Here is a 25400-nt window from a genome sequence, read left to right as displayed (position 1 = left end):
GATGGACATTTTTTTTTTAAGTCAACTTGTTCGAGGTCAGACACCTCAGAGTCTGCTGCTCCACAATGTCACTTACTGTAAAGATCACTACCTGGAATGGGAGAACGCCACCCAGTGCCCTCTGCCGCAGTTTTCTGGCAACAAACCCGTGGTAAGAGTGATGTTTGCCTTCTGGTTTTAACTTACTGTCCTTCCTTGGAAGGCTGAATGTCTTGGGGAGCAGGGAGCTGAAGTGTATGCTAGTGATTGACGCTTAGTGTCATGTTTAGAGAGTAGTTGCACGCTTCTGTTCTATGACTTCTCCCTATGCATTAAAACAGTGATCCTGACCTCCTTTATAATTAGTATAGACAGGTACGGATGAAGAGTGATGTACAAAATTTTCATGTCATTCATAATAATTTTTATTTCTGGAAGATCCTAATGTTAGACACCGCTCCCTTTGAAGGGTATGGATTTCAGAATTATATTCTATTTAAACCTGTTCTGTACGTTTATATTTTAGTTATTCAGTATCAACAATACCCTTGATGTGCTCACTGCACAAACATAGGCTCCAAGTGAAAACCTTATGAGGGTAGAGATGCAGAAAATACATTCGAACAGTAAAGCTAGGAATGCAAGTTAATATTATTATTTTAACTAACTGTACTTTAATATGGATAGTCTAAATACCATGGGAGAATAAGTCAGAGCTAAAATTATGTCCTTGCTTTGGGGCACATGCTTCATATCGTCCAGCCTTGATGTCTTAAGTTAGGTAAAAAGGAGAGAATTTGAAACAATGAATTATGAAAGGGAAAGGCAGGAAAAATGTCCCACGGAAGGGTGGTTTTCCTGCAACAAGATTGCAAATCCACAGGGGGTAATTAAGTAGCAGACTTGTACAGTATGTCAGATGTCTAGCATCCAAACACAATCATTTAACATTTACAGCTCAAGATTTAGCTTGCTCATATGCAAGTTTTTGTTGTTTCTTCCAAAAAGAAAAAACATACCAAAGGAAATCCTGAAGTAAAGGAGAAAAATTAGCATTCAGTGTCTTGTAGCTCTTTTAATGGCTGACATAGATTTTTCTTAAACTAAACTATTGTTAGCCACTATCCAACCTGCATATTAATGAGAAAATGAATGACTCTCTAAAAATTTCAGCTACAATGTCACCATAAAAATCAATACATAGCTATGCACCGTGAATACAGACACAAGCTTGCTTCCAACAGCATGTCTTGACATTCATTATCATAAAGCTAACTGGAAAGAACTTCCACTTTGCTGTGTTAAACCTATTCTGCCACACTTTCCTGCATACCCAAGGCCATATCTGCAAAGTCACATTATTCTAAATGAATTATGATAATACCATACGGCATATAGATCATCTGTAAGAACAGTGCTTTGCTGGATGGGTAATGTGCTATGGTGTGATACCTGCTAGGCACCGCAGATAGAGAGCACAAATTCATTCATAGGCTAAAAAGCCATGGCGAAGCTTGTGCAGCATAAGCATGTGCAGGTGCAGATGGGACTGAGAAGGGAGGGGACAGCCTTGCGCGTAGCTGGAATTGCATGAGGTGACACTGACAAGTGCACATCCTGCTGGTCATGGCTCCCAAGGGATGCTACCATGGCAGAGACCCTCTCTCAGTCATGTCACGTATGATCCCTTGCTCCGTATTTTGTCCTGATCTGGATCCCACTTGAGGACAATGAAGCACTTCTGTCACACCCAGGGTGCCTGGACTTTTATCCTCACAGCCTCTCCTGAGCCATCACTGCACCATCCCAGTTCATTCTCACTACAGGAAGAAACACTACTTCGCCACATGGGCAAGAATACCGATGCCTTGATTAGCCAGCCAGGAGCTGTGTTTCCTAGCAGCCCATCATTCCTGGTGGTTGCCCTGTTGTCCCAAGACAGTCAAAAGATATTTTGGATTGAATGCTCTGTTACACTGGAGAAGAGGCACATTTGCAATCTCAGCTGAGCTCTCACAGAGGGTAGCCTCCGACCTTAACATTCCTGTCACATGCTTTTGTTTACAGGTAGCACAAATGGAAAGGAGGAAAAACAGGTCTCATCATTATTGTGGCTTGATATATGCAAATATATTCAAGACATGAGATTACCCACTGTGCAGAGACACCTGTAGTATTTAGGGACAACGGATGTGTTGAGATTCTGCTTTAACTGAGAATCTTCTGGCTTATGCTGGTTGCTTCCATTATTAAATCATACATTTTTTTATTCAATTTTCAAGACTTAACCTTGGGAAATTGCCACTCCATCCTCTTAGCACTTTCTAAGGAAGCCACATAATTTTATGGCTTGCTTCTCATAAAAAATACTTTATAACCCCTGTTACCCAGCTTGTGGAGCAAAGTCAATGTTTCAGCAAGTAAAGTTACTCTTTGGAGATTTCAAAAGCCACACAATTGTGGAGTCTTCAGTTTGTTAGAATGAGCTGTGTAGTTAACAAAACTGGAAATAAAACAGTATCTCTTCTAGAAAAAAAAAATCACAAACATTCAATTACAACCAATTATCTTAGCTATCAGTAAAAGTCAGTGAAATCCTCAGCTAGTATGCTTGAATAGCCAAGTATCTTTGTTATAGTGATCAGTACATGAGATTAGCAAGAAGAAACACAGCAATCACCTGCAATACTTAAAGCATGACCAGCTTAGTATCCTAGATCAAAAAAAACACATTTATTGATACAGAGCCAAGTAATGGATTAAATGAAAATGTATCCCATTCGTCTAATTGAATATTTGGGACTTAATGCTTTTTCATACAGTATCAGAAAACTTGCAGCTGACAATAAGAGCTACTCCTATCTGGCCTTTCTGAAATATTTTAGACTTTGAAAAGAAAAAAATAATAAGGCTATGAGTAATATTGTATATATGTATGCATCTCTATGTCTTCAGATCCAATGACATCTATATGTAACGCCTAAATTCATTAATCCTTTTGCCTTTTAGTAGGAAAAGATTTAAAAGGACTATTCTTGGCCAGAATACAGATAGATATTAGCACCGCTTTTGGAGTGCATCTGTGAAGGAGTCCCATATGTCTGTTCCACAAGAAAGCCAGAACTGCTACAGTAGCAACAGAAATATTCCCTTGAGAAAAGTGAATCAGAAATCACAGAAGAAAAATCAAATAATTTAATTTTATGCTAGCTGCTGATTTAAGCCAGCCATGCAAAGTATTTTTGTAGACATTCAATTAAATGTTCTTTTTTAATATGCAACTTTCTACAGGCTTGGAAGTGGGTTTTAAGTCCTATGGTGGTGTACATCTGTGAAAGAATTGTCCGATTTTGGAGATTTCCGCAGGAGGTGGTCATTACTAAGGTATGTAACACAAGTTCATGTCTGTGTAAAAAGAAGAATTATGCCAATGACTTTTTTTAGCTTTTACAGGTATCTTCTCCATCTTATGACCTCACTTTTCACTCCTAGCTTCAGCAGCTCTTCCATCATTACCGTGGTTTCAGCCAAGTATCAATATTAGGTTTTGCGTTTATTCCAACAGTGAGTCTATAAGAATATTCCATATGGGTCCAAACTTGATTAGTGAAGTACCAGGCTTTACACCACCATAACACAAACATCTGCACAGAGGTTCTCTCTTTTTAATGAACTGAAACGATGTTCCACTCCAGTAAATGCCAGAGATGCCCTTGCCTTCAGTAGGACACAGTTTTTACTTTCAAATCTGGAGGCTTCCAAGGAGATTAAGGGGCATATTATCATCATAAATAATCGAAGCTTCATTAATACCAACGTAACAATTTATCCCAGTTGAAAATATCTCTGTGTGCTAAAGGCCTATTTAAGTCACAGCAAAATGGATGGAGAATGCTGCAATTGAAGTAGCCGAGTCCATGTGTATCAAGACAGCAATCAGGAACAGGCTTATTTTTTTGTGAGGGGAAAAGTATGTTGGATAAGTCTTGCTGCTGATTTCACAGAGTGGCTGTCATCTGAGAACCTCAGTATATATGACATATAAAACTGGCTGCTTAACTGAGATTACCTCTTAATAAAAGTATGATAGAATTGAGCTCATAGGGCTTTTTTTCTTCTTGCCAAACCAACAATAATCCTATATATGTTAATAGTGCTACATGACAGTAAGAGCGGGAAATTATTCCAGTCTATTAAGGAATAGGCTCAACTAAAACAGAAAGTTCACAAATTGTTGAATTATTACAGCCTTTCTTCCTCCTCTTACACTCACAAAGCAAGCTGACCCACGATACAGAGTGTATGTGCTCTCTAGCTACTGGGCAATACCAGCATTGCAACATGCAGTTTAGGATATAATCTACAAGACATTTAAAAATTACTGTGCATACCAATTTGCACAACTCATGGTTGAACTAAAGTAGGAATGATTCCAGTCACCTGTAAACTAATGAAAACAAACAGTTACTCTTCTGAAGGAAAATAAAACAGGTCCATTTATTATTGTTTAGGTGGTGATGTATTCCTCTGGAGTCCTTGAGCTTCACATGAAGAAATGTGGCTTTAAAATGGGACCTGGTCAATATATCTTTCTACAGTGCCCATCTGTCTCATGGCTGGAGTGGCACCCTTTCACCCTCACCTCAGCTCCTGAGGAGGACTTCTTCAGTGTTCACATACGGGTTGTTGGGGATTGGACTGCAGCCCTCTTCCAGGCCTTTGGAGCACAGGAAAAAGCTTTCAAGGAATTGTGGATGTTACCAAGGTTTGAATGACAGACGACACATTTTAAAATGTTAATTCTACATTTTAAAATAAATGTTAGCCTTTTAAATTTAATTAATCTTGTGTGTGTTCTTTATGATAAGTATTAGATCGTAGTTCTGGATCCAAAATACGCCATTATTGCTAAAAAGAACACAAATAAACAAAGTCATGAACTTAAGCCACAGCTAACAAGAAGATGTGATGACTAATCCAAGATTTAAAGTCCGTATCAATATCTATATTGCTGTCTCTATCATTTAAATCTCTAACATCTATATCCACACCTAAAAATATCCATCTTGACAGATTAAGAGCTGAATTAGAAAAACACTGGAAGCTATCTGCTCTGTGCCTCTACGTTTATGCTCTGATGGCACCCATCTCCTGCCATCCAAAATTCCAGGTTTTCCCTTTCAGTTACTTAGACATTTTGTGGCCCCAAAAACTTCTGTCTGAACCTTACTTCTTTCCAACAATGTCCCTTAGCTCTGTCTCTAGTTTCCAAATCCTGCTCCACTTTATAAAGGTTACTGGTGTTCAAATTCTGTATCTGTGGCAACTTAATCCAAGCAAAATGTTGATGCTTTGTTGTTGCAAGTCAGCAGGGCTCTTCTGAAGTCAATGGAGCCACCCTGACCTACACCAGCTAAGCATCTGGCTCTATATATAATGGATTCAAACCATGTAGCTCCTTGCAGTCATAGTGGCATTTTTCAGCAAAGAAAGGTCTGGCACAGGATCATTTCAATTCTGGTGGAATGTGTAGGGCCTGAGACCAAAGGGCCTATTTTCCCCCTGGAAAATTGCTTTTCATGATGGAGTTCTTGTTTAACTGGAGCACTTGTTTAACTGGATTTATATAATTTAATGGGACTTGGATGTTAGAGAACATTCCCCCAGAAAGCTTATAGATACCACTGATCTGCAGAGGCATTCTAGAAGGTAGGGGCAGAGAAGAAAGTCTGTTTCAGTCCTTGCATTGTATCAGTTAATAAAAATTATAAATGAAAGCCATAACTTTGTTAAAGGCAACTGGAATGAGAAGTATACCATTTCAGCAGAACTAGAGCAAAAATAGTCCAAGGTGATTGACAGCCAGTGTAGAGAGTAAGAAAGAAAAAACTGTTATCAAATATTGCTGACCACAATGCAGAGCTGAAATTAAGAGTGGTGTCAAATATAAAGACTCTTCTTTTTAATCTTGTTAAGGTGACTAATGCCATCATTCGGTTGCTTTCTTGCAATATATTAAAAAGAATATTTCAATAGTTAAACTAGCAATAAAGCAAAAAAATCAAGTCTTTTTCAAAGGTTTCAATGTTTAAAGATAAACACCAAATTGGTGACTATATTAAAAAATAACAGCAGAAACTGAGCAGAGGATGGAAGACCTGTAGCAACTGAATGATAAGGTAAGGTTCTAAAAATAAAATCTTTATATTGTAAGTAATAAAAGAAGACTAAAATAAAACGTACACACATGTATATAGGTAGCAAAGAGAGTTAGTTGTGATTTATGGCCAGTTTGAGAGATAAGACCATAGAAAAAACTATTGCTGTGAAAATAATCAAGTTCCATATTATGCCTCTTTGGGATTTTGGCTCACTTAATTGCTGTTTAAGCACATTGTCCAAAAATCTAGCTTCTCTTACAGTCAGGAGTACTGCACAATCATGATGACGAGCAAATGTTTAAATTCCAAAAATAAAACAAGAATCCATTACTGTTACTTTTCCAAAACTAAATACTTCCCCTGCCTTCCCCAAAAGTATAAAGCTTCTTTATAATAAAATTATGTAGATGGACACAAAGAATATGGACAATCCAGCCCATAGTTAGAACTAGTCTATAGCCCTATTTTCTACTCCTCCCTTGGCGAATGCAAATGTAGCATTTGTTTTCATTTTGTTTCCTATCTTCCTACCTTCCTCCACCCTCTCTAGATCAAATGAATGGGTTGTATAGCTCAGTTTATCTTTCTCTGCTTTCTCCTTCCTACTTCTCTGAGCCATTGTATTTGAGCTGAGCAATGTGTTCAAACCAGTAACAAGATCTCTGTCACCTGAGGAGTTAAAATGGACTGATGAGACAAATGTCTGTAAGGAATGATTCAGAAATAATTGATCCTGTCTTGTATCAGGGAGACAGATTAAAGAACCTCTTAAAATTCCTTCCTAATCAATTTTTTTTCTCAGTCTACTAATAATAATGAGAATTGCTTCCAAGCCCACATCAACATCACAGAAAGTTCACCTAAAAGCAGTTCTTAGGCACTTCACATATATACCCTAAATTAATCATATTTTACAGTGTTAAAAGTGCTTATAAAGTATAGGGCTGGGCAATAATCTGAATAACAATATGTATTTTTTAAAAGTATTATTTTGTTTATATCAGAGGCCAGATTTCCAGAAGTTATCCCTGAGTAGCTGTTTCATTTGATACAGCACTTGCAGAGCATTTGGAATCTTGAAATAAAAGTGACTAGTACAAATGAAGGGAAAAATATTTCCTAGGACTTCGCTACACATTAAGAAAGCAACGATATGGTTTCAGATACATTGTGTCTCCATATTATGTGTACCAATTGCTTGGTTATCCCTCTTTCTTTTCCTGTTAAAGAATTTCGTTCTTCATATATATTTAAGATAAATTTTTAAGATGATTAATGCAATAAAGTGCACAAAACAATACAAAATCTGAAAGAAGGAAAATAATTTTTCCGAAGGACTGGGTGTTAGAGAAACCACTTTCCAGAGCACTTGCGTTGTTTAAAGACAGGCTGGACAATGCTCTCCAAAGTGCTGCATGTATTTACATTCATGTTGCTAGTGGAATGAATCTGATTATTTAATAATCTTTTTCATTTCTAATTCTGACCAAAAAGAGTGCCTCAGCATCAGCAACATTGATTATAGGAGGTAGTAACATAAACAAGCATTTCTACTTACATGTTGCCTTTCTGTCAGATATTAAATACAGTTTTATCGCAAAAAATGTATTTCTAAAATATTGGGTTTTTTTCAGAAAGAACTGAGAAAACAGTAGTTTCTTTGCATATGATAACCTCTTTCTTGCTTTCTATTACTTTAACACATATAAAGAACTTTTCAAAATTATTAATGTAATCTATGCTTCTTTACTTTGATATATACATACAGAAAATAAAGCTCTAAACCAGGATGCTTTTCAGTAATTTGTAATTAAATATGCAAATTCCAAAGCTAAATTTGGACATGCAATTATATGACTAATCACATTTCAGAAAGCCAGAAAATTGCAATTGCATGCTTAAATAGATGGCCAGGCCCCAAATCCACATGAGTCCTCTTGTTCTCTTACTTCAGAACAAACAGTTGCTTTACTATTAAATGGCACCTACTGAAAATTAAATGTGTTTCTATGTGTAATTTGTGTGCCAGCATAGACATGTCTTTTCTCTTGTATCTTAACAGAATTTCAGTTTTGAAAACATGTAGCCTGACAAATGGTAACCTTTCTGTCATTTCACATGTTGCTGACCCTTAAACTAAATGTCTTGTTGCTGTAGACTGGCTGGGGGTGGGCCATATGGGTTAGCAAACACACACGACTTCCCCTTTTTTTTTAGGAATTGGAGTCACACCATTTGCCTCTATTTTAAAATCCATTTGGTACAAATGCTGCAACCCTAACACAGAACTGGCGCTGCAGAAGGTACGTAGGGAAGTTTATCACTCCATCAAAAAGTTCCACAAACGAGCCTATTTCACCAGATGAGAGAAGCTATTCAGAGCTAGAGACTCACTTGAGTGCTTTAACTTGCTTTCAGAAGCAGTCACTCATTTTCCAGCTGTGTCAGGAGCTGTCATTGGGTGGGGTCTCCCAAATTCATTCTCATTCTCTGAGGAAGAAGGTAGCCCTAGCTGCAGTGTTTTTAGTAAAAGCTGAAAAATTCAATTTTCAATAGCAACTGGAGATAAACGTGGAACATCTTTCATAGCTACACAGATAGTTGGAGAGCTTGAATAGAAATTTGACCTCTTTCCTACCTTAAATTAAATCCTGCAAGGTCACCTCAAACAGAAGTGAAAGGCAGCATTTGCTCCTTATCCAGCTCTAGGTTTCATGAGGGCCCTTTGGCTGTGACCTCGTCCAGAATGCTGCATTCAGTGACCATTATCTGCTTTTCACACCTTGCAAAGTCAGGATATTAGCCAGCATAGAAGGAATGAAGAAAGGCTCTGGATGAGATACATATATCAAGATGCATATTACTGCTTCAAACCACTTTTAATTACTCTGTTGAAGAAAAATATTGGGTCTGTGAGGCATGGATGACACCAATTAAGTTAACATACTTTCGATCTGCTTACCTGTTATACATCTGCTAAGGATACGTGAGACAGCACTGGGGAAGGATAGACAAAGAAGAGATAATATGGGTAAAGTAGGGTGAGAGATAAAAAGTAACAGAAAAGAAAAGGAGCATTGAAGATTTTGTTCCCTACCCATCATGATAAGTGGTAGCTTGTGGACCTTAGAGCTTCTTTTAGCTCATTTTCCAATGTAGAAGCTGAATCAGGAACTGTTCCTCATTTCATATTTCAGGACAAATGTTGAAATTGCACTGGAGTGGACAGATCTCTGAGAGGGTCAGTACATATGGAGCTGATTGCAGGACCCATGGGCTGATCTTTTTAAATGAAAGAGTGCTAAAACTGGCATCTTAATGACAAGCTGCCACTGAAAAAGCATCTGGGATTTTAGAAACTGAGGAGTTGAGGACAGGTTCAAATTGCCAGGGGGGATCTTTGAGGCAGAAAAAGCAGTGAGAAGGGAGGGAAATGAAAATGAAAATATGTGCTAGATGTGAAAAGAAGTGTATTTACAAACACTACAATTGTACCAGAATGATCTTTTCCAGGAGAGCTAAATATACTTATATGCATGTTAGATATGTGTATCATGTATATTCTATATGTATACAAGTAAAATTTTCTTATTGTCATTGCTGTTGTTAACTTAAGGGGAAAATAACAGAATTTAACTATGCATTGAGAGTATAATACACTTCAGGGTATTCATCCATAGCTTAGGGAGAATCTTGGGTAAGTGTGCCTGCAAAAATAAATGCATGGTGTATTCTGTCACATTTTTTCTGCTATAGAATTCAGTTTTTCTGAATTCTTGTGAAATTCAAAAGTATCATGATTTCTCCATGTCCTTTCTCTGTATCTTGGCTTCCTTACTGGTGCAGTGGGCATAGTGATGCTTATTATTCACAGGTGTTATAAGGCTAAACTTCATTGGTGCTTGTAAAATATTTTGAAAGCCCGAATGAAAAGTCCTGGGGAAGTTCACAGCATTACTTAAAAAATCTAGCAGTCATCTTAGTAAGAACGATTAATCTCAGGGTAGCTCCGTATTTTTTTTTCCATTGGTTGAAAGCTTCCACTTGTGGTATAATTACAAATAATTTAATCTCCCTCAAAGTATTCAGCACTCTCTTTCTGCCATGATGAGTACCATAGAAATGTCTATTAAGGAAATAAATAAGAGGTTTTTCTTTTTTTAACAGCTTCGTTTTGATTTGAGTACAGCTATCATTACACTTATTGAACTAATATTTCTTAGCATTGCCCACATACGGTTTAGATATAAATACTCATAGCTTCCATAATGTCTGCAGCTGTATAATTTAAAAAACCCAGCAAATCAGAAGGAATACACATTTATCTAATTGATTCTTCACAATTAAATAGCCTTAGAGTCTTAATTTCCCTGTCATTTTTTTGCAGTGAGGAAAGGCACTACTACTAGTCATGGCTGGAAAGTTTCTACCAGCTTTAGTTGTGAGTAAAATGATCTTTCTTTCACATTAGTAGTCTCATTTTTCAGATCAATTGCTGCTGAAATTGATGAAATCATACTGATCCATCAGACACCAATATTAGCAAACACTCACTTTCTCTTTTACCCTATATAAGGATGTAAGAAATGTCCTACTGAGTATCACCAAAGATCCATCTAGCCTAATATCCCGTCTCCAACAGTGGTTCTTCATGAATCACCTAGGGAAAAGTATACAGACCAGAAAATCATACGGTGGTAAGTCTTTAGTAGACACTTTCTTGCCTTTGAGCAACTTCCAGTTCAGTAAGGTCTTGATGCAAGAGCTGCAGCTCTGTGTTTAATATCCCTTAGCAGTTTTTTCTTGCATGAATTTGTATTATTAGTGCCTGAATTCATGCAAACATTAGACAATCAGAGCATGCTGTGGTACTAAGTTCAGTTACAGACTGTGAGGAAAACAAAACTAGCCTTTTCCATTTGCTTCGAAACCAACTGTCCTTTCCTGAGGTAACCTTACGCTTCAAGCTCTACCCCAGTTCACAGCCTTCTCCACAAAACACCTTCTCCCAAAGACCTAAAAACCTGGACTCTTTTTGCTGTCAACCAACCATCTTTCAGAGCTGCGTTTGAGAACAGTTTAGGACTCTTACTTCAAATTTAGAGATATGAATTCAGGCCTTGTCCTGCATTTACACGAACAACTGCCACCCTAGCTCTAAGTCAGTGCCTCATGTAGCTGCCTAAACCCCCATCCTCTCCTGCGTGCTCCAGGCTGCAGGCACTGTTGCACCTTACTGGTAGTAGCCCACTCGATCAATTGATTAGGCTGAGGAAGATGTCAGATCCGCTTTTGGTATGCTACAGCCCACAGGTGGTGCGGTATACTCAGGAGCATAGGGTTTCCAGGTGCAAAGTGTAAGAGGGTTTTGCAGGGACTAGTCCTATCTAAGAGGGAGCAACAAGAGTCAGGGATGAAGGTGCCTTCCTGGGCATCCGCTGCTTCATCACCTCTTACAACCCTTTGATGAAAAGCTGGCTTTGCCCAGAGCTGCTGCTCCACCTCTGTCTTCAGGGAGAAACAGATGGATGGTCATCAACAGATAATTATTAATGACTTTACACATGATGGAAGCTGATTTACAAAGTACGTTTTTTCACCTTACAGGAAGGAGGTATCAGAGCTCTTGCTCTAATCTGTTGTACGACACTCAGGATGTGGGAAACTGAATGATAAATATGCATGCATTGTAAGGGAGCAGAGTATTAAAGAAATAAGCAACTACTCAAAACCCTGCATTACAGATCTGATTAATAGCAATACTGCATCTAACTCAATTTGCAAAAAGAGCACTTGGAAAATTTAAGACAGTTTACTTGGGCAAGCCATCAAGCTGATGAATGTAGTCAGTGGGGGTAGGGTGGATGGAGACTAATGAAAAATAAATCTAAAACAGATTTTAAGGGTCCTAAATAATTGCAGTCAAAAAAAAAAAGATTCAGAATAATTGTTTAATTATAGAAATGCACTGATGCTGGCCTTATTCTACAGTTTTAATAAGGATTAATTTTATTGTGCATTTATTGTATTTTAATTATGTGTGTAATATGTTATGCTATTCTATGGGCAGTCAGTGTAAAGAAAGGAAGACTTCTTTGTAAACACCATTTATTTTAACATATTATACTAGAAGTCCTCTTTGATCTAAGGGGAACAGGAACCTTTTGCCCATAGGCCATCCTTCTTTACTACCTCTTTTCTGTCTAAGGTTATAATCATGGTCCAAAATGCTTCTTACAGTGACAGTCTTTCTTTGTTACCATATGCTCCCCACCTCTAACGTGAAAATTAGAAGCAGTGCAATGGGTACTGCTTCAGTAGACCCATGCCAGGGATGAGTTTAAGGACTTACTGCAGCTTCAGAAAGCTACATCTTTTATTGAGAGGACTGTGAGAGAGGTGGCTTGACCCGATTCAGTTGGACTGGCTGTTACTGTAACAGCTGGGTTTGCAACCAGCTAAAAGCACTCCTTCAAGCTCCATAGCCTGATATGCTGGAAACCAGTCCCCTATTTAGGGGAAGACCATATCATCTCAACTCATCAGCTAGCTTTTCTTCCTCCTTCCTTGAATGTGCTTGGCTCCCAGTCCTGCCCACATGCTCCCAGTTGCTACCCCATGCACAATTCATTATTCATTTAGAAGCACTCCACACACATGTACTAAATATACATTTCCATAAAATGAACTGCTGAAAAGACTTGAGAAATAAGATGATCAAGTAAAGGCTGGGGGAAGAAATTTCTCACTACAAATCAACAGCCGTGGTGTGATACAGACTGACAGCACTTAGTGGGCTGATTTTTGAGGTGCTGAGGATGTGGAACAAGCAGGAAATTCAGGATTCAGACACAAAAAACTACATAAAGGTTAAGGCTATAAATCTTATCTAGTTTTTGTAATTTAAAATAATGCTATTGTTGGTCACAGAAATGAAATGCTATAAAGTCAGTGGGCTTGCTTTTTCCTCATTACCTACGCCAGTGTAAATCAGCAACAACACCCCCGTAAAGCAATAAGGTCATATTTAAGGCAAAACACTGAAACAGAAGGGAAAAAGCAAACAGCCAAGATGGTTGGTACTAAAGTTCTGCAGACAGTCCTATTCCTGGGCTGTAAAAATACACTACTTAACCCTGAATACTTTATCTCTGTTTCCTGGGATCATACTTCATTTATATTTCTCACAGAAACCACAGATGGTCCCTTACAGTACACTCAGATCTAGGAAACATCTCAAATTACTGTTAGTCTCTGTCACCAAATCTCTGGTGAAGCATGGTGTTACCACATTTTTCTCTCACCACCTTACCAGAAGTCTGACAAGCTAGTATATTAAATCTTCGGGAAATCTCTTTATAGCTCTCTGGTTTCTTCTCTGATTTTTCACTTCAGAACACTCTAATATGCATCTTTATCTCATTGATCCTACAGAAAAGGGCTACAATTTCCAAAACATCAGAGCTCCCACAGTGATTGCCTTGGGGACTGATCTTTCAGGTTACCTTTGACATTGAGGTATAATAAAAGACAGAAGGGCTTGTGAGCACAAAGAGAGATGGGTTGGAGGAAATTAAGGGATTTTGCAACAAAATAAAAATCACAGTTCCAATAAAAAAAGTTCCAACTACCCTTTTGTTATAAGCTTACACATTGTCCTCTGTGCCATTCCTTTTTAATCTGAAATTGTGTATTTTCAGGTTTCCTCTGTGTTTGTGAAATATTTCTTTGGAGGCACTATAAAAATAATTGCACTCAAAATTACATTTTTCACAGAGGCCCATTCAAGGTCTGGTGCCCTCTATTAAAAAGTAATGATTGATTGCGTGGCGAGAGCTACAGAATTCAAGTTCTAAAAATGGCAGTCAAATTTGCCTTGTAATTGTGGTTCAGCCGGGCATCAGTGGTGCCTGGACAGACACCCAGGGAACTTCAGACATTCATCTTCTGGGTGATGAAGGAAGTCCCAGTCCAGTCATCTGCCCAGCTGGACCTCTCTGAGTCAAAGGATGGAGCTGAAATCAGGGGATGGGCTGTGCTCCCACTCCCCTCTGCAGCACAGCATTGCTGGAGGAGATTTCCAGGTGGGAAATTTTGACTGTCTGAAGACTCCCTGAGGTAGCTCCTGCTCAGCCTGGGACAGCCTATGTCTCAGTGTGTTTCAGATCCTGAGCAGGGAATCTCACCAGTCCCAAGACTCCACAGTTTCTGCTGCAAAACTGATGAACTTGTTCACAGATAAGACATTTGCAAATGGTCAGCAAAATCTGTTCCTGCAGGAGTGGTCACACAGGACAGTCATTTATACATAGTTAATTAGTTAGAAGATGCTTTGTACGTAAAGGGCAATAGATCACACTATATCATGCACATGCTGGAGTGGTCACAGCAGTCCCTGGGCCAACTGGCTATAACAAATGAGCAGAAAAAGGGTTTGGAGGAGTCTCAAGTAATCCGGCTGAAGATGCCACATCAAGAACTCCTGAAATAGAAACTCTCATCATCATATGGACAGTGACTAACCATCTCATTTGAAATATTTTATTCCCTATGCAAGCATTACCCTATGCCAAGATCCTAATGAATTAGCTTCTTAAAGAGAAAAAAAAAAAGACAAACTCTTTACTTTGTTTCTAACTTATTTCAGTCAAGGAGGAATAATGAGAAACAAGCCACAGGAATGTTTTAAGGATGGAAAATTAGTCTCTCTGTGACAGATCCCGGGAATGTTTGGTTTATCATTGAAAGGATTATAGTATGACTTGATGCCAGTCTCTAATTCCTACGCAGGGAACAAAACCTTAATAACAGGCTCTCCAAACCAATAGACAACTATAACAAGATCCAGCATATGGAAGATGAAGCTTGAGAAAACTGGATGAGAAAAACTGTAAATTTTTCATAGAGAGGAGGTTTTCAACCAATAGAAAGGTAGTGGTTCAATTTACCACTCTGGCAACTTTAAAGTTAGAATTTTATGCTTCTCTAGAAATTATGTGCTCAAGTTTAAAGAAGAAATGCATTGAAAAAGAAGCAGGGACATTCTATACCCTGTTTTATATAGGGTATCTGACTTGAAGAACATAATTCTTTTCACCACTTCAACTGTTAACCTATGGCATAAGGTTTTGAGAAACTGAAATTCCATTTTAAACATAACCAAAAATAAATCCAAAATTTCAAAGAATAATGAAGTTATTTGCAAGAAATGCAGCATTAGGCATTGTAAGTCAAAGTTGAGTTGTCAGGGGGAGATGGGAAACGTACACTGCGTGTCTTCACTAGTGCATTAATATATTAACTCAATGTTTAAGATGAAAATGAAATTTTTAAAAGATAGAAACTACATCATCAAAATTATGTGTAATTATTTTTAAATTTTATAGTGAAGAGTTGCACACTAAGTGATTAATAAGTTGAGCCAATCATTAAGAATTCTGATTGGAAGTTTGCTTCTTGCTAAATCTATTTACTTTTATCTGACAGGTTTATTTTTACTGGATTTGTAGAGACCCATCAGCATTTGAGTGGTTTGCTGATCTGCTGTTCCATTTGGAATCAAAAATGGCTGAAAAAGGGAAAAATGATTTTCTAAGCTATCATATATTTCTTACTGGCTGGGATGAAAGTCAGGTAATAATGAAACACTTATGAGTCTGAGTTAATGTACCTTGCTTTTCCAGTATGGTAACATATGGAACAGGAACAGTTGAATAAATGATGGATGGAGCAGAGAACTGAAGGATTGTAAATATAAAGACACCAAGCTGTCTGTTTGCATCTTGCATTTAGGAAAACAGGAATGGAGAAATCAAGCCAGCCGTCTTTCCAGTCCTATATCTTGTCTTGGGGAGCACTGATTACCAGGTGTCTCACAGAAAAGTGCAGAGAGCCTTCCAGGAGTTTGTGAAAAGACACTTTGTCCACATCTTCGGAATGGTCTTTAAATAGATTCTGGCATTTTTGTACTGAAACATGGAGAGTTGTATAAACAGTGCTAGTTTTGTTTACTCTTTATTATTGACTATAATTTTGGTTGTTCACATATACAGCCAGTGCACTTTTGAAACCTGCTGTGCTCAGAACATTTTGGCAACAAGCTCTATGGTCTAATTAATGTTGTTTGAAAAGACATTTTCTTTGATTGACTTTAAATTTGTCATCTCATAATTTTATTGGATCATCCCAGCTCGAGGCACTTAATCTTTAGATAGGGTTGATTTTATTCAACTTCTTTAGTCTTTACCTAGACCCAAATGAGTTACTTTCTCTTTTCTTTAAATGGATCACTCAGATCACACTGTGATCAGTTCCAGGAAAACTCTCACAGGAAAGTCTTTTCTCTACTGTTTTATTTCCTGCTGCCTCTGTTGAATGAAGGACTGTCTAGCATAGATTAAAAAAATAGATTTCGTAGAGCTTTTTCCTTCCTGCCTCTGCTGACACAAAAAAAAAAAACAACATTGTTTCTGCTTTCCTTAGGGTTTCTGTCAAGTAATGAGGCACGTGCATAAAGCTGTATTCAGAAAAATCTACTCTCATTGTGAAGTATATGGCAGTTGTAGAAACTACCACTGTGCATTAGCAATATCACAGGGTATTACCTAAAACCGGCATTGAAAGAAACTATTGAGGAACCTAACAAAACTCAAAGTTGCCCTCATATCTCAACTGTCATCATCCCTCTTCTCTCTTGGGCAAACATCAGGCCAGAAATCAGGTAGGGAGACAACTATTCTTGCTGAAATGACTGACTCTTCACTTGTGTGCCCTGCACTTTTCTGAAGTGCCTCCTTCTCTTCAAACCCCATTTTCCAGTCTCCTGTCAGCACTGCCTCGTTATCCCATGCTGCTGGTTAGGTGATGTAGGAGGATCCCTGAAGCTGTACTGCCTCCTGAAGGCCCCCATCACCCTACCTCTAAAAGGTTGTGGAGGAAAAGGAATGTGTTTCAGTGGCCACTCCTCCTACTCTGACCAACCCCAGGGAACTGTGCTGGGTAACAGCTTCACCTTCTTCAGACATCCACAAAGCTCCATCTTCTTGTAAGTCTTACTTAACTTTAGTAAATTCCAGTTCATCACTCCTCAAAATTTGAGCTTCAGCATTAGTAATATTTGGATGATGCTTTGCTTTACTTCACTTGTGCCTTAGCAGATAAAACCAACATTCTCTCCCTCTCACCACATAGTCTTGACCAGTAATCAGGTGAAGCAGAACCCAGTTAGGATGGGCAATTTTTACCTTCTAGTGCACCCTCCACTACTGGCAGGTGTTTATTTCTGACATATAATATTTGTTCAATGCTTCAAGGTCTTTGCAGATTCTATGTTGGCAACAGATGGGCAAACAGTTATAGCACATGTTTGCCTCTGCTCGGACAAGAACTCATGTTTCAGCCTATCATTCCCTACATTGCCCCTGACATTTCTAGGCAACTTTAATGCTCTGAGTGGTAGCAAGGGCCAACACCAAAATTTCTGGAGAAGTTCCACTTAATGTGAAAAGAAATAGCCCTTCTGCTCAGTGGCACATTTTTACTGTAAACAATTAAAAAATGCTGCAGTTACCCATTTCCCACTCCCACCAAGCACTTCCAGTTCTTTCTTAAACTATTCCAAGTCAGTGGCCTGAACTAACAAGAACCTCTCAGAAATATGACCTTTTGTGACAACTGTGCTTGACCAGAATAACTGAGTTAGTAAGCAACATGGAAGACTCATTAGCACAAGAAATATACAATATTCCCAGGAAACTGATCTAAACTTCAGCAACCACTTCTGCAAGAGATTACAATGATGCCTAGTTCATGCTAGGGCCTGAACTAAATGCAAAGCCCATTTTTTAACTTAGCTTGCTGTGGCAATTTCTTGACAGTGATAGTAACGATGATAGTTTGTAGTGAAAACAAGTGTATTACTCCTACACAATCACAGTACAATTAGGAGAGATGGTGGTTTTGTTTTTAAATGCATCTGAGAAGTACTCAGATAGCATGGTAAAGCATAGGGGATGAGAGACAGTAAATGCTCATGAAAATCAGGATTTGTTTTCTTGGCACTGGGAGCTGTGCAGTTAACTTAGTTCAGTGCTTCACCTGAGATGATCCACTTTCTGCACCTGTCTCTGCCTAAGGAGAAGAGCCAAAACATTCAGGGATTTATCCCTGCTGAGCTGGTATATCCACTATCTTTTCCATCAGCAGCAAAATGCTCTGGACTTACCTAAAGTGCACATTATTGATAATACTAATTGTCAAACTCCACTATAGTACACTTTGCTCCGTTTCATATATTCCAACTCAGCCTTAAAATGGTGACTGTTACTTCAGGATCTGCAATGAAGGAAGTGCAGAGTGAGATACTTAAAGGCTGAGAAGAGGTTTGGGAACCTAAGACTTGCCTGTGAAAGTGATTGAGGCACTTAGGCCTGAGCCAATAAAGACAGGCGTTTAATCCCAACTCATCTCAAACATTCCATCTTAAGAAACTGAACTCCTTCAAGGTCTTCAGCACTTATGGAAGTGCTTTTCACAATTCTAGTAACTTTGTGAACTCTTCTGCTTTCCTCTCCTCTCTTTTCCTCTCTTTTCCTCATCTCTCCTCGCTTCTCCTCGCCTCTCCTCCCATTTGATAATTACAGTTTCCTTTCTCTCATTAATACTTCCATCTTTCACAGCTAAGCAGCATTACTGCTTTCTCCTGTTACTTGGAGTATATGTTTTTGACTCTAAAATTACTATCTTGTAAATTTGCCTTTAGGCTACTCACATAGCCCTACATTATGATGACAAGATGGATGTAATTACTGGGTTGAGACAGAAGACCTGCTATGGAAGGCCAAACTGGGACCATGAGTTCAAGCAACTAGCAGAAAACCATCCTAGGTAAGGCAGGTTGGCTTCTAAGCTTGTTTAGGTAACTCTTCTCTCAGCATAAACAGTGGGAGAAGGGGAGGGCAAACCTTTCTAAATGACCCTTTTAAAATAATTTCGTTTTTTGCTGTGTGGAAAGAAGATTTATGCTTAATGAAGCTTTTAATGAAGAAATCTCGGAAAGAGAATGCCAATAAAATCTAATTTTTGGACAAGAAAATCTAATATTTAGAAGTATTTCAATATCCTGGCCTTTGTCCAGATATAATTGAAACACACAATCCAATTACTGTTCTGCACAAAGGACAAAGTAGCATTAATTTCCCTTGAAGATGGTTATTAAAGAGATAAACTGTGATTTTTTTTTTCTTATGATGTCAAGGATATGTTTGTTCCCTAACATATTTGGCTACTCTTGCAAGACTATGCTGTTCTGTTATTAGTTCATCTCTGCTGGCAAAGACAGTTCATTTGAACTTGGTGGATTCATTACTGGTCTGAGAAAAGCTTCTTTGTTCCTGGAAGCCTTTGAAGCAAGAATTTGAAATATTTTGTGTTCAACGGTAGAAAATTCCAGAATCTTTTTGACTTTGTACGATTTCCAAACATTTACCTGCTAATACAAAATAAAGGCTTGCACTTGGGAGACAGAGATACAAAAAGAAAAAGAAGAAAACTTTTTTTTTAAAGATGAAAAAGACTCAAGAAAAAGCTGAAAGGGATGAGATCAAAGAGAATACAGTAAGCTACAAGAATACCATAAAATTGCAAAAGTAACAGTAATAGAGAAACCACTTGATGGAGGTCAGAATAAATACAATCAAGAAATATGAAAGATTAAAAATAGAAAAAGGCCAAAAGTAGAAAATACGATTTTTGGAAGAGCTTTTATAGGGATTCTACTGCATAAACATAAAGCTTAAACAGAGCTTTCAAAGTTATAGTTGAAATATTACTTTTTGTTGCTTTTGTTAAGTACAACTGATAAAAAACATGTTTTTCTGATGCTCAAAGTGGGAGATGAGCATTAACTTTGTAGACTGGATCTTGTGGTACTTCCTTAGAAAGCCAGTGCCAAAATGACAGAAAAAAATCTGCATTTGGTTCTGAACCTAGATGCTCTTGTTTGTGGTTGAACCTTTTAAAGAAAACCTTGCATGACATAAGGATTCCTTATGAGAAAATAAAATTCCTGACCTTTCCATGTTCTGAGCTACAGAAGGTTCAAGAGACAAAGAAACTCAAGAGTTTCTATTATGAGATGGAACAATCAGCTTTTATGAGCTGACTAGATTTCGGATGCCTGCACCTAGGTCCATGGAATTTCCCTTGGCTGCAACAGTATCTTTTAGTGGATTAGCAGGAATATACTACTCCAGGTTAAAACTAGTGCAATCGAGGAGCACAGCAACATGGGTTCTACTTACGGGGACTATGACTTGGGTGGAAAAATCATATCTACAGCCCCTCTTCACAGGAGCAAACTTTTTGAAACTCATGCTGTCACTTGTCACTTGTACTGCGTATACATAGATTGAGCTTTCCCCAGCAACACAGCATGTGTATCTGTGTGTACATATATATGTTTTAAAGCAATATGTGCTATGTACTTAGAAGCAAACCCCCTAAGGCATTTCGAAGCAAGTAACCAGGTTTCCAGCTCACTGTAACAGACTTGTGTGCTTATGAACACAATTGTTTGTTACACGGGTCATGTCCTTACAAGAACTACATATTTACAAATTTTGTTATTAAATCAGACATTTAAAAATTGCCCATAGGCAGAAACATGTTAAAATGAGAAGGGGGAAAAAAAAAAAAGTAGAAAACTCAGAAGTAACTGAGAAATTTGGGTATATTTTTATTAAAAAAAAAAAAAAGAAGAAAAATTAACTCAGCTGGACGAAAAGCATTGAAATTTTTCAGCCCAAGTAGGTTTGCTTCTCTGATTAAAAAAGCTATGAAAATCAAACCCAAACAACTACCATTTAAACTAGTTTGTGACCTCTAACATAGCAATCCAAATAAATAATGCAGTAAGACATAATAAACACTAATGTATCAAAATAATTTTACTGTAATACTTTGTGATAGTAACACAAATTTTTTCAAATTTATTTTTCAAAAAGTCATTTCAAAAGATGCAAAGCCAGAGGCAGCCAAAAGGTATAGTTTATGCATTTACTCTGCTACTTTCATTTTTTTGTTGTTATTGCGATTACAGCAACAGTATTGGAGTATTCTTCTGTGGACCCAAGAATCTCTCTAAGATCCTTCGAAAGACATGCAACTCGTATTCATCAGTTGATCCAAGAGGAGTTCATTTTCACTATAACAAAGAAAGCTTCTAGGCTGTACTTCTTAACTATACAATAGGTAGTACAAAATTCCGTATTTTTATCTCACCTTCTCCTGTTCTCTACTTAATCTGCATAATTCAAGCCAGATATTAGGAACTGTAAATTGAAGTAGGTGCATTAACTTCAGTAGAAAAATGCCATCCTAAGCCCATGAAAGATTTGGACCCCATCCTTAGCCTTTCCTTCAAAGAACTGAAGGGCTGATTCTCCTTTCTTACTTAATGATGCGTGAATCCATCTACATCTGTGTGAAAACAAGCACAAACCACTAACTTTTGAAGCAAAACGCATGAGTAAAATGGACATTTAGAACTGTTCCTCACTGTTGTGTATGATCAAACTACTACTGCAGGCAATACTCACATTCCCGCTGTTTAAATCATGCCCAGGCATTCAAAGCTTTTTCCTTCCTGTTGTTCTGATTTTGCACTGCTTATAGCCTCCCACTGCACACACACCATATCCACACCACTTTTTGCTGTTTGCAATACTGTTTATATACATAGTCTAACAAATTCCTTTTCCCTACCAAACCATGCACCATTTAAACCTGCCATTTCCACAGGTGGCTGTGCATGCCATAAGCCAGTATGTTCTGAGAGTTAATATGTTTAAGGAGACTCCAGAAATTTTTGCACTCAACAAATGTATGTCCTGAGACAGACAACCAAAACTATGGAAAAAGGTTCCAGGTGTCTCTTAAATGTCACATGCTTCACTGAAGAATGGGCTTTAAAAGATACGGAATCACAGATACATGACAGAGTGACTGAGGGAAGGCCCCATAGAGATCATCTGCTCTAAACCCCTTGCTCAGAGCTGATTCTTTGAAGACAGTAGCAACATTTGCATTCTTCCAGTTATCAGGACCTCATCCCATTGCCATGACCATTCAAAGATAATGAAGAATGGCCAGCTCCCTCAGCACTTGTGGGTGCACCCCATCAGTTCCTATGGGCTTGTTTAAAAGCTTCCTAGCCTTATCCTCCTTCACTAAGTCTGAATGGCTTCAGATTTTCCCACTTGTCTGAGAAGCCTGGGATCTCTGAAGGTCAGCCTTACCTTCACCATGGCCCTTGGCACCAGGTCCCCCATCCCATTCAGAAGTGGACCAACATTTTCCTAGTCTTCCTTTTGCTATTCATGCATACATACAGCCCTTCATCGCTCAGATTCAACTGCCAATGGGCTTTGGCTTCCCTAACCCCACTCCTCCACACTCAGTGTCTCTATATTCCTCCTGCATTACCAGTCCCTTCTTCCACCTCTTCTACACCTCCTTTTGTACTTGAGTTTTTTCAGGAGGCATTTGTTCATCCATGCAGGAGTCCTATCGCCTTTGCTTGACTTACTCCACTCAAAAGGAATCATTTTTGAACTTGGAAGAGGCAATTCTTGAAAATCATCCAGTTCTCCTAGACTCCTCTTCTCTCTACGGCCATATTACATGGGATCCTTCCAAGCGTGAAATTTAGCCTGTGTCCTCTCCATGCCATGTGTGTTAGTGTACAGGCACTTCAGATGATAGGCGTCCACTGATGTGGGTTTTCCAGAAGAGGTGTTAGAGCTGTCCTGTAGGCACTTGCTTGTTGTCTTTCACCTTCCACCTTCAAGTAGTACTTGTACTTAGCTTTGTGACTTTAGCACTGTTAAGCACATGGAGCACAGGATAATTCTGGAATGAGGGAGAAGCAAAATATAAAATATGGGAATGTTGTAACACCCACATAAGATAGAAGAGTGAGAAACATATTTCCCTATTCTCCAGCGCAGAAAATTAAAGAAAAACTATATTCAGGGTGGACTGAGGTGTTAACGAGCATCATATAATACATTTACCCAGCCACACAATAAAACCAGAAGGTAGAAAACATCCTGTGTATGTCAAGACTCAAGTAAGACAAATGACAACATTATATATGTATACTTATACACACACACACAAAATGCGCACTAGAGGCGAGGTAACTGCATAGACAACAGAAACAGAATAATAAAATTTATGTCACAGGAGCCTCCAATATTATTTTATACCTCTTCTATTAGAGGATAAAGTATGTGTGAACAGAGATTGCTGTACAAGGTACGGCTGTATCATTATTAAGTTTAGGGCAATGCATCTTTGTTTTAAAATTGTTGAAGTTTTTTAAATGCCTGCCTATGTGAAATGATTAATGCGGTGCATACTGTGTAGCAGTAGAGTGAGTGGAGAATTAGAGCCTCTGCCAGTTCACCTAGAGGCATTTATCTTTTATTTTTTCCCCTGGTGCCCGTGCTGAGCCTCAGGGTAAGCTGACACATTTTTTAATATAAATTAAGCTTCTTCTTTTTATGTGTGTTGAAAATCTTGAAGGAAATGAGAAATGTGTGTAGGCACCAATACCAGCTGCCATTGCATGAAAGAAAGAGGTGACAATTTCCTGCAGATTCTGAATGATTGTTTTAATGGGGTTGGATCGGAGGTAACAAGCACAAAGATATTGTGCTGCCAGAAAAACAGGATCTGTTCTCCCCCTAGCCTCATGCAACAAGATGTAACATTTAGCTTCTGGCTCAACATGGCATCTCTTCACTGCTTTGATTTATTCCCACTTTTGCAAATCACTATGGTATGCTACAGGAGATGCATTTAGAGCCCTTGTTATAGTTCATTGAGTAGCACTGCTGTTACCACCACCAGAGGAGAATTTCACTTGTATCAGGACTGACTGACCTAGAATAAAGGAAAAATAATAATAATAATAAAAAAAAAGAAGTGGGGAGGTTTGTTGGACTAGGATGAAACTGCATTTAGGTTGAATGAAAATCCCTTTATTACAAATGCAATTTAAATCAAAATGGGAACTAGGAAGATTTGGCTTCCTGCCTTGTTTTGAATAACACTGAGCACACAGTAGCTATGATAATGTGAGTGCATATGTAATGACTCTATTATTATGTTTATATATGGAAACATCATTCACTGTCAGGGAAAATGAAAGATATCTTTATGGATTTGTCCATTCAGCTTCTTCACAGGGAAGTGTTCCTATGTAGGAAAATATTATTAAATAAAATATAGTCATAACAGCACAGACTCACCACATCCTGTGACAGAAAACTAATCGTAGACAAGGATCATAAATATACAGATTAATTACTTTGGCTCTTACAATAAAAAGAGTGGTGTTATAATGATTGAAGTTGTGTTATGATAATTTAAGCTTATTCACTAGTAAGTATAAATTGAAATACATGGGTTTGTATGTTCTGGGTTCCCCCCCTTCCCCTCTCCTCCCACATTTTGCATGTAGTAGAAATTATTTAAATAAGTTTGCTCTTTAGTTTACACTGAAAGATTAAACAGAAACTGTCACCCTTAACAGAAGGTCCATCATACGGTGCCTCTACCACATCATCACCATTATAAGGACACTCCTGCTTCTTTCCTGCTTTTAGATATAATGAAATGGTTAAGAGGAAATACTGTTAATGGCAAAAAAGTGACAAATTTTTCACAGGTTTGTTCTCCTGATTTGCAGGAGATTTTATAAGAACTGCTTTGAAAATAGCTCAGATGCCCTGGAGAAATAATAAACTAAATGACGTTGTAGGTTTATAATCAAAATTCATCAGCAATTTCAGAGATTTTTTTCTTTTATTATTTTTTTTTTTAAATTTTTATTTTTGAGGGAAATTAACTGAATTTCCTCAGGAACAGAAAAAATTAAAAGAAAAATGTGACAGTGCTTCTACCCAGCTTGCCCTCTGAATACCAAAAGCTTAAATGAAACATGCATAGTCAGTCAACTAAAAAAGAATGCAAATCCGTATGCAGCGGAGGCAAATTGTCCCTAGGCCATCAGCTCTTCTGACACTTCTTTAGACCATCAAATACCAGGTGCGAAGTCATCTTGGTCACCACATGTAAGGTGGAGGGCACTCTACTAAGGACTGGTTGGCCTGAACCTTCCTAGTGCTGAAAACTGCCTGAGCTGAGGCTTTCTCACCAAAGTCAGGTTATCTATTCTGCAACAGCAACTCTAAC

At 38.1% G+C, this 25400-nt stretch overlaps 1 protein-coding gene across 1 annotated transcript in view; it reads left to right on the top strand.

Annotated features, from left to right (window-relative positions):
- The window catches only part of NOX3 (NADPH oxidase 3), a 37992-nt gene extending 16628 nt beyond the window's left edge, over positions 1-21364 (top strand). The window contains 8 exon segments of the mRNA XM_010023125.1: positions 22-151; positions 3271-3363; positions 4491-4744; positions 8298-8348; positions 8350-8443; positions 15627-15773; positions 18901-19025; positions 21238-21364. Coding sequence (XP_010021427.1) covers positions 22-151; positions 3271-3363; positions 4491-4744; positions 8298-8348; positions 8350-8443; positions 15627-15773; positions 18901-19025; positions 21238-21364 — 1021 coding nt within the window.
- Positions 21365-25400: the final 4036 nt, after the last annotated feature.

This window comes from Nestor notabilis, unplaced genomic scaffold (genome assembly GCF_000696875.1).
Source record: "Nestor notabilis isolate BGI_N333 unplaced genomic scaffold, ASM69687v1 scaffold7151, whole genome shotgun sequence".
Taxonomy (NCBI): Eukaryota; Metazoa; Chordata; class Aves; order Psittaciformes; family Psittacidae; genus Nestor; species Nestor notabilis.
Note: the sequence above shows the minus strand (reverse complement) of the source record. Positions and strands in the feature narration are given on the sequence as shown.